The sequence below is a fragment of the Protomyctophum parallelum genome (genome assembly GCF_964188405.1).
Source record: "Protomyctophum parallelum genome assembly, chromosome: 15".
Classification (NCBI taxonomy): Eukaryota; Metazoa; Chordata; class Actinopteri; order Myctophiformes; family Myctophidae; genus Protomyctophum; species Protomyctophum parallelum.
The window spans coordinates 25,389,916-25,399,608 of record NC_139710.1 but is presented as its reverse complement, the minus strand read 5'-3'; the positions used below and the strand labels follow the sequence as shown (position 1 = coordinate 25,399,608).

The 9,693-nt window shown below is 43.1% G+C and overlaps 1 protein-coding gene across 1 annotated transcript; it reads right to left on the bottom strand.

Annotated features, from left to right (window-relative positions):
- Positions 1-438: 438 nt before the first annotated feature.
- Positions 439-8,552, bottom strand: cyp1d1 (cytochrome P450, family 1, subfamily D, polypeptide 1; the record flags this gene model as incomplete). Its single annotated transcript, XM_083783119.1, has 7 exons — positions 439-839; positions 1,768-1,854; positions 2,044-2,167; positions 2,785-2,874; positions 4,223-4,349; positions 7,158-7,796; positions 8,280-8,552. The coding sequence occupies 7 exons, from the start codon at positions 8,550-8,552 to the stop codon at positions 557-559; spliced, it is 1,623 nt and encodes a 540-aa protein (XP_083639245.1). The 3' UTR covers positions 439-556.
- Between the last annotated feature and the right edge of the window lie 1,141 nt (positions 8,553-9,693).

The window sequence follows — 9,693 nt, the reverse complement described above, 5'->3', positions numbered from 1 at the left end:
TTTAAGAACTGGCGGCGGCCATCTTGAAAATAACACCTTTCGGGTGGTCAAACTTTGGTAAACTTTTAGTATGTTATTAAGGACACCTAATACTACAAAAAAAAGTTGAGAAACCTTTTGTTGCAATTTTTTTTAGGGTCAAACCATATTTTTACCCGCCTAATGATGGTCTGCATAGTTGAGCGCAAACCTGCTCACAAAAAAGATAAGCAAACACTGCATTCAAAATGTTTTGTATGATTCATTTTATTATTCATATTCAATGTTTATTATTCATATTCAATATTATTCATAGCTTTTAATCACTTTAACGATTATTTTAAACTTGAGCTATTGGAAAATAGCAAATATACAAGCTGATAGCGTGGCACTGAGTGCCGCGCTAGAAGCTTGTAGATCTGATTCTGTATGTTTTGTTAATTGTGAAAATGTGTGCAAATCTTTGAATATATATTATTTTACAGGAAACGTTTTTAACTCAAATCTTTGCTTCTGGGGGGGGGTCCCGTCAACAACATAGAATGATAGAATGACAAGAATGGTTCTTCAGGGAGTTCTAGAGCCTGGAAGTAATGGTTATCCGGTAGGGGTGAGGCTTCATGGTGAGTCCAAAGTCAGTGGTGAGATCCAGTTCCTGTCCGGGGACACTCTGGACGTGCAGGCCGTGGAGAAGCGTGGTGAGGAACACGAACATCTCCAAGCGAGCGAACACGTCGCCGAGGCACCTTCTCTTCCCCACGCCGAAGATCAGAACCTTCTCTGTCAACTCCTTGTCGACCAGGCCCGATTGGCCCAAGAAGCGCTCCGGACGAAATGTGTCCGGATCCTCCCACAGGTCCCTGGGTGACGAGGCAAAGAACAAGAGGATCAATGAACCAATGAGAGTAAGATGTACAAACAAGATCCAACTAGAAATGCACCTCTGTCAAGGTGCCAACTTACGCCTGGCACACAAGTAGACCATACATGGCCTACTTGTGTACCAACCTTGAAACGTACCTTAGTTACGTCACATCAACAGCCAATAAGGGACCACCATTCCCCAAAATACATACATAGATAACATACATACCCAACCCAGCCAATGACGTACCTTAGTTACGTCATCAAGAATGGTGGTCCCTCATTGGCCGGTGGACAACACAGACATACCCAACCGATTGCAGTACTTGCGCGCTCTGCTTGCACAATATAATACACCCACTGGTTCTCTTTTCTTTCTTTCTTTTTTTCCAAGGACATGTATTAGGCCACGGACCCCGTAACTCTGAGAGTGTACAAATGTAACCAAATTGACCATTTGGTTACTTACATTTGTACACTGAAATGTGAAACTGTAACTGACTTTTGATGATTTAATTTCCCCCATTAAATTTGACTTTGACCGGTTATAATCGACGGCAACTTCGGACTCCTGCCCCTAATTAGTATAGGCTTAGGCTACAATTGTGATTTAAACTGCTGGAAATTAAAGCCAGTTCGTGGCTGGTTCCGTGGAAGCACCAAGGATCTAGAACAGAACCAGTTCAAGAACCAATTTTATTTTGGTGGAAAAGGGGCCATAGTTACATGGTCAGCTTGGTTCCAAACTATCAATACTTTAGCTAGGGCAGGGAGTGATTGATTGATTGAATACTTTATGAACAGTTTGGACCCCTGGGGGATCCCGGAGCCCACTTTGAGAACCAGTGAATTAATTAATTCATTAAGTGAAGAAAAAGGGGAAGAAGCAAGGGGTAAATAAACGCATGAAAAAGAAATACTCACACATCATGGTTGACCTGATACTGATTGATGAATACACATGTGTCTTTAGGGATGAAGAATCCGTTCAGAATGACGTCTGTTGTGGTGCTGTGGTTATTGGAAGAAGAAGACAAGATTAAACGGTAAAACTGTAGTCCCAGGTTTACAGAAGGCGGCAAGGCGCCTTACCCGTTTCCTGTGCATGAAGATGTCATAAAGCGTTTTCTATAGTTCAAGTCTGCTGCCAAGCCACTCCACATGTATTATTGATTTGAGAGGGACAAAAACGTGTCATACCAGTGAGGTATGGTGAAAGGGACGTAGGAAGCGTGTCGGAACACCTCGTATAAGAAAGCATCAGTGAAAGGCATCTTAGGCTTGTCCGCAAACCTGGGTAGTCTGGCTGAGCCAACGTGTTCATCTACATCGAAGAGAGACAAAAGGACAGAGTGTTGGTCGGACTTCAACAAGTAATCTCTCTACAAGCTACCTTCATTGACAATTTTCAGTGCATTACATATATTTTAATATATAATAGAATACATGCTGGCTTACCGGTGGTCCATCTCAGAATGGGAACTACAGTCAAACTATTGTTAGACTTACTGATGTTATCTCTAATTCCAGTGATACATTTGTTAACTGCATGTACAGTGCGTATATGTTGTATGTCTCTATACACATCTATTTTCTTAATATTTTCATTTAAAATATAATTTGCTGTCGGGCAGGAACCTCTCCATATTTTAACTTTTTGTGTTTTAAGCTTGTATATCTGCTATTGTCAAAGGATTTAAAATTATAGATTTTATACCTTTGAATACTTGTGTGAAATGGGACTTTCTGCCTAATGAATACTTTTACTTTTGGTACTTGCCAACACTGTTGTACATTTACTTTTAAGTACATTTTGAATACCGGTTTTCTACAATAGGGTTGTACTTAAGTTAAAAGAAGTGAGAACTTCTTCCACCACTGCAGAGATGCACACCATGGCTGCATGAAATCCAGCATTGGATTATGATATAGTAGGCCTACCTATCTCCTGGTGTATTCTGCCCTGGATCTCAGGAAACTTGATGAGGTACAACAGGCTCCACTGTAAGCCAGCAATAATGGTGTCGAATCCTGATTCGACACAAAGCATGACAACACCATGGTCAACGTCAGTTTTCAAAGGCATTTGTGTATGTTTGTTAGTGCTGGTTTGCTCCACCGTTCATTCACTCATTGACTGCCATATGTCATTTCTATCCAACGAACAGACAGATATTGGCGCATGTGTATGTCATGTGGTGTTTTCAGTGTTTACGATAGAGGGCGCTCTTTCGCAACCTGATCCTAAGTCTTTCAAAGAAGAAGATACCCGGATATAACGTGATCTAAAGCAGAGACTCTTTTGAGCTATTTGGCGTTCACGTTAGGGATGTTGAAAAAAGTCGAACATCGACTCGATTTATGACTCATGCTCACCGCGACTCAAAAACGCATGTGTCGAAAAATCGTTTTTATTTTTATAATTTATTATTATTATTATTATTATTATTATTGTAATGGCTTATTATTAAACGTTATAAACGTTGCTGTTACAAATGTTTTCCAAATGGGAGAGGTACGTGTGTCACACTGCTTTGCTGCTGTACTGAAGTGCCAACTTTCAGCGCCGCTCATCACATCATGCATGCCCTGCAGTTGTTGTGGTACTTAGACCCCATTGTCCAAGGGTGTGGGGTGGGGGGCATCTTAGCAACACCGAATGCTCTGTCCCATTGGTCGTGTGCTCGTGTCATGAGCCAATGTCTGAGCTTCCCAGACCCCAGGTTCACATCTCATTGGTCAAACTCACAGTGTTGCCATGCCGTTTTATTATAAGTGACTTTGTTGTTGGTCAAATGTTTCAAAGAATATTCCATATTTTATTAAATAAATAAATAAATAAATAATAATAATAATAATAATGATGATATAATTTCATGATTGTTTTGAAAACAGCATGACAAGGCAACACGTTGTGAGCTTGTAAATTATCTATTTTCAAATAGCTTATTAGTCGCTTCTTTTTGGCTTGTTTTCATATACCTGAATGCTTATTTCTCTCACAAATTAGCAACTCTCACACAAAGTAAAATGACAGGTCTGCTGCTCTGAGCAGCGAGCGCTCTTCTCGTTGTTAAGAAAGCAAAGCAGGACAGAGTTGTCAAATAAATTGCGCTGTCATTATGCTGCAGACCGTAGAGTATAAGTTGGGACATACAGTATAGCCAATAGCGCCGCTGCTCCTTCAGTGTCGTTTACAAAATAAAGTTTAAAAAATGTATTATTGGGCTTTGATGCAAATTCTAAACATATAGATGCAGCTGCAGAAGTTGTGTTGCTTAAAGGAATGCATAGACGTTCTCCTCAACTGCTGTGCAGCAACAAAGAAATCAAATAAAGAATAATAGGGAAAAATCATGGTTGAGATGTGTGTAACAACCTGCTCCAAATATATCCAGGACAGTGTGGATGATCTGAGAGTTGGACAGCAGAGCGTTGTCCTCTGGGTCCAGGTGTCTGTCCTCACACAGAGAGATCAGGGCATCCGTGATGTCCCGAATGCAACTCTGGAAGTACAAATAATGTACATTATACAACAGGTGGTTCCGACCAAGCAATCTGATGAAATAGGCTCTGCATGCTTAAACCAGAGCAAAAGGAACACCTAGCCCAGCTGGCCCTAATCACACTTTAATAAATCACTCCGCAGTCCGCACCTTATCAAACTATATATGGCACAGCTGAGTGCCTGTGCCAGTGTCCTTAGCCTACCAGAGGGAAGATCAAAAACAGCCTGCAAGCAGTGAGAACAACAAACAGCAGTAGGCTACCCGTTTTCAGAAATGGATTATATTGTTAATTTTTATTTATTGGGTGGACTTAGTTGTGATGAATGAATGGATGGAAGAAGAGTACGAGAAGGAGAATGCGAAACCAAACTACGGTATCGCGCAACGGAAATAGCTGATCTACAAGTTCACAATGCGTTGGTATAAGCTTGTAGATCAGTTATTTTGGCCATGTGACACGGTCAGTTGATTAGACGGAGCCTCAGAGCGCTGCGACTTTGAATCAAAATGGACTATTTAAAGATGGAGTACCGTGATTTTTGTACTTTTTCTATTTTGCATGTGTCTATGGAGTTAACATTACTCCAATAGGCCCCCAGGTGTGGTTAAAATATTCAAATGTCTTCCCTGTGTATTTTTGGTTTCTTCCTGAAAGCTGAAAGCCTTTGAGTCAAAAGGCCCAATCGAAAAAAAAAAAAAATTGTGACATCATAACCTGCACATTATCATAACCCTAACCCCTCCCACATTATCATACAACAGGTGTGGGTGAGGCTTAAGTTCAGGTGGGTGGTGCTAAGGTGAAAACCAGGTATACTTAACTGGTGGGTGTGGCCACATAAAAAAACATATTTTTGTACACTTTTTTGAAATAAATCTTCCTCCTAGTATAATCATAGTACCTGATGATCATGTTTTAGGGGGGGGGGGGGATCACATATTAATACTTTTCTATGTTTTTTTTTTTCTTGGTAACTGTTATAATCGCAATATTACACTCAAGGGTGTGCTTTATCATGATTATTGGCACTTCAATGATGCTTCCGGAACTCGACGTGACCGCATCACTGTCGTGCCAATAATCACGATAAAGCACACCCTCTGTAATATTGCTTAAATAAGTAATATCAATCAATGTGGGCTTTTTGGGGTGGCAGTACCTGTGCTTTTTCTCCCGTAAAATTATATAAAAAGTTATAAAAAATTCTGGTTCGAATCCCAATCCCGACAATGTTTTCTACGTGTCACTCCCCATCTCTCTCTCTCTCTCTCTCTCTCTCTCTCTCTCTCTCTCTCTCTCTCTATATATATATATATATACTGTATATATGTGTGTGTATATATATATATATACACACACACACACACACACACACACACACACACACACACACACACACACACACACACACACACACACAATTCTTTATCTATATAAAGAATTGGAAGAGAAGCAGAGAATAGAGGAACCATTGATGCTAAGCAACCGAACGGCGCGTGCCTTCCAGCAGAAAGATAATTCATAATTAGAGTGCGTGCAAACCTTTTAGCTACTCTGCGCAAGAACAAAAGCTCCTTCCCGGGACCGTTTGTCATATTTTTGGCTACAACGACGTGCACAACATCCATTGTATGTGTACATAGCTTCGGATTAAAGAATGGACAGCGAACCGGTGGAGCCAGAGAACAACACTCAGAGACACGCCATCCGCTCAGAGCATGAGCCATTCCAGGACATTTTATGACGCTGTTCTGTTCTCTAGACTGGAGCCCCGACCCTTTTCTATTCTGTTCTCTCTGAGTCTGAGTAGACTGGAGCCCCGACCCCATTCTATTCTGTTCTCTCTGAGTCTGAGTAGACTGGAGCCCCGACCCCATTCAGGTTGTGGCCTCCACCCCCCCCACCACACACACACACACACACACACACACACACACACCTGACAAGCACTTGGAATTTCAGGCAGTGGTTCAACAGATACATATTGTGAAAATAGCCTAACTACAAGCCATTGTGAGCTTATTTTTTAGAAGTTTCAGTCTAAAACTGTGCTTTTGGACCAGCGTTGCATCCCTTCAGGCTATGGGTCGTATAGCTCCGCAACGCTGGAGTTGTTTGTTTACAAAACTTTACAAGTCGGATAGAGCATGCAGCTACCAGCCTACCACGTGGCTTATTTCTAACCTATAATGTTTTCAGATACATATTTTAGCGTGCTGATTAAGTGTAAAATGGGTAATACTGTCTGGATGTCATCTTGAATGAGATAAAAAAACGGAATAGTTCTGTAATCAACATCAGCTGTGTTTTGACGGACACGCAGCAATGGGAATCAAAGACCAGGGATATGGTCTAAAAGTGTGAAAAACATTTCTACTGACTAATATATTTGTCAATTTGGTATTAAAAAGGTCTTAAAGGTCATTCAATTGTAACTTTAGAAATGTGAAGATACCACTGTTGAGTGAGAATGATAGCGACAGATTATGATGGAGCACTCTCAGAAAAACATTTCTTTCCACCTGTAAACCTGTGATGTGGCCCGGGCCAGCCTAGCGGTCCAGGCACCTAGGCTGGTAATCCAGACAGCATGTCGCGGGTTCGAGTCCCGACCCCGACGACCTTTGCTGCGTGTCTCCCCCCATCTCTCCCCCCGTTTCCTGTCGACCCATCAATAAAGGCAAAAAGGCCACCCCAAAAAATATTTAAAAAAAAAACGTGTGATGTGACAATAAAGACAGTGAATTGTGTGTGTGTGTGTGCGTGCGTGCCTGCGTGTGTGCGTGCGTGTCGGCCAACCTCACCTTATCAAAAGTGTGGACGTGCTCCTCGATGCTTCTCTCCATGAAGCCGTTCATCCTGCGAATGTGCTCCACCATCCTCCTCAGCGACGGGCTGGGGAAGTAGCGGAACACAGGGAAGAAGTCGGCCAGGTTCCCGGCCGCGAAGATCCGGAGCACGTCGTTGTTGATGTGGACGACGGTGAGGAACTCGTCGTCGTCGTAGTCGTACCGTTTCCCGAAACACAGGGCGCAGACGACGTTGGCCACCGAGGCGACCAGAGGCACCGCAGGATCGAGACCCGCCGCGGCGCCTGGACCTCTATTTCCGCGCGTCGTTTCCCCGTCGGCCGCCCGTCGCCGAAACGCCTCCACCATCTTCACCGCCTCGGCACACACGTGTTCCTCCAGCAGGCAGGTGGTGCCGGATCCCCCGCTGGGCTCGGTCTGGGAGAAGGAGCTGAGCGCGTTCTTGCACAGCTTCTTGCGGAGCGTCCAGGCGGGCCCGTACTTGTCACTGAAGGTCATGCTGGTCCCGTTGGCCACGGCCGAGAAGGTGAAGAGGTCGGGGCGTCCGGCGAAGGCCTCGCCCTGGCGGACCAGCGCCCGCCTGATGGTGCCGTATCCACTCAGGACAACCACGGTCAGAGATCCCAGACGGATCTGGAAGGTCACGTGAAGGATGTATCGTGTGAATGATAATAATGATAAACAGCTTCACTGTCACATCACTGGTTTACAGGTGTAAAACTTTTTTTTCCTCATAAAAGCATCAAGAATCATTTGAGTTAAAAGAAAGTGGAAGAAGAGTAGAGATTTAAAGAAGAGCGGGGATAACAGGATAGAAACAGGTCAGTTAATCAAGAGCTCCTAGTAGAGTGGAGAGAAATAAATATACATAGCCAATACAGGCAGTCGGATGAAAAAAGCCTTTTCGATCAATCAATCAATCAATCGTGATTATTAGAGTCGTGATTTCAAGGAGGTCGTATACAGTATGTGTACCACAGGTTACAAAGTAGCGAAAGAAAGAAAGAAAGAAAGAAAGAAAGAAAGAAAGAAAGAAAGAAAGAAAGAAAGAAAGAAAGAAAGAAAGAAAGAAAGAAAGAAAGAAAGAAAGAAAGAAAATCAGCATTTACTCTTTACCTTGAAAACATCACCATATTCAAGTCGCATGCGGGTCAGAGAAAGATGGATCTGGTCTCCCATTTGTAGCAGGTTTCCCACCAGGGGCCACGGCCTGGGCCCCGGGGGAGCCGGGTGTCTCACCTGGCCCTGCTGCTGGTAGCGGTACTTGAGGCCCTTTCGCCCCCTCAGGGCCACCAGGAGTAGGGCAACAACACACAGAGCCATCGTGAGACAGGACAGGGAGACACAGGGGCTTTCCTGGATGGGGAGAATCCTAAATGTCAGTCTCATCATCATCCTCATCGCGCTGGACCGCTGTGGTAGATGAGCAGAGACAGACAGCAAGACAGAGTGAGAATGACAGAGAAAGAGAGAGAGAGAGAGAGAGAGAGAGAGAGAGAGAGAGGGAGAGAAATAGAGACAGAGTGGGACCCAGAGAAAGAGAGGTAAAGACAATCTGACATGATGACACATCAATGAATTCTGTAGGAGATCAAGAAGATTGATGCAGTCACCAAAATCTTTACATTTTCACCATACTGTGAGCATGTTGGTTGATCTTTACAAAAAACAACAATAATAACGGGTAATAATAATAATAATAATAAGTGAAGTAATAATAATAATAATATCAATAACCTTATTTAAATGTAGTTATCTTCAGTAGTGTGTAGAGTAATTTGACAAAGAGCAGGACACTCACCAGAGACAGCTGTCTGATCGTGTTGGATTGACTGTCTTGTCTGGAGAAAATGAGCCCTTCGGTTCAGCTCTGCCACCTGCAAAGGGACTTTCTTTGCACAAAAGCACAAAACTTGGCTCAGGGCAGGGAACCGGTCCCAGAAGAACCGAATGGAACAGAACCGTTAGACCGACTGACTGAGGGAAGGTCAGAACTGTTCATTCATTCTCTTTTGTGTTCAGTTCAATCAGCTGATATGCGTTTCTTTTTCCTTTTTTTCTCTCTTTTTTCTGTGCAAAGAGGCCACTGAGAAACTCACACACACATCCTGTGGCATTTTATCATTGCCCCAAAACCCAGCCTCTGCTGTGTGGAGCTCATTGGATACCATAGAGGCCCTCATATATAGCATACACTGGTGCTTACTGCCATCATTGCAATTTCTGACAATCGTCACAAGATGGAGCTCCAATTCTTTTTAGATTTGTCTTTGACCAGTTAAGGACTGATTTGATGCATGTGAAGTGAGGGGACTCTTTCTTTGGTGTTTCGCCCAGGTGGGCATGGTTAACGGGTTATATCCCAAAACGCTACCTATGCCTAAACCCAAACCTAACCTTAACCCTAACCTCACAAACACTAGGCTTATTGCTTAACCCTAACGTTAACCCCAATAGTTACTTGTTTTAACTGTTTTAGTCCGAGTTGATTTCAACTTCGTCTTTTATGTTTTGTGTTTTATTGCTTTTA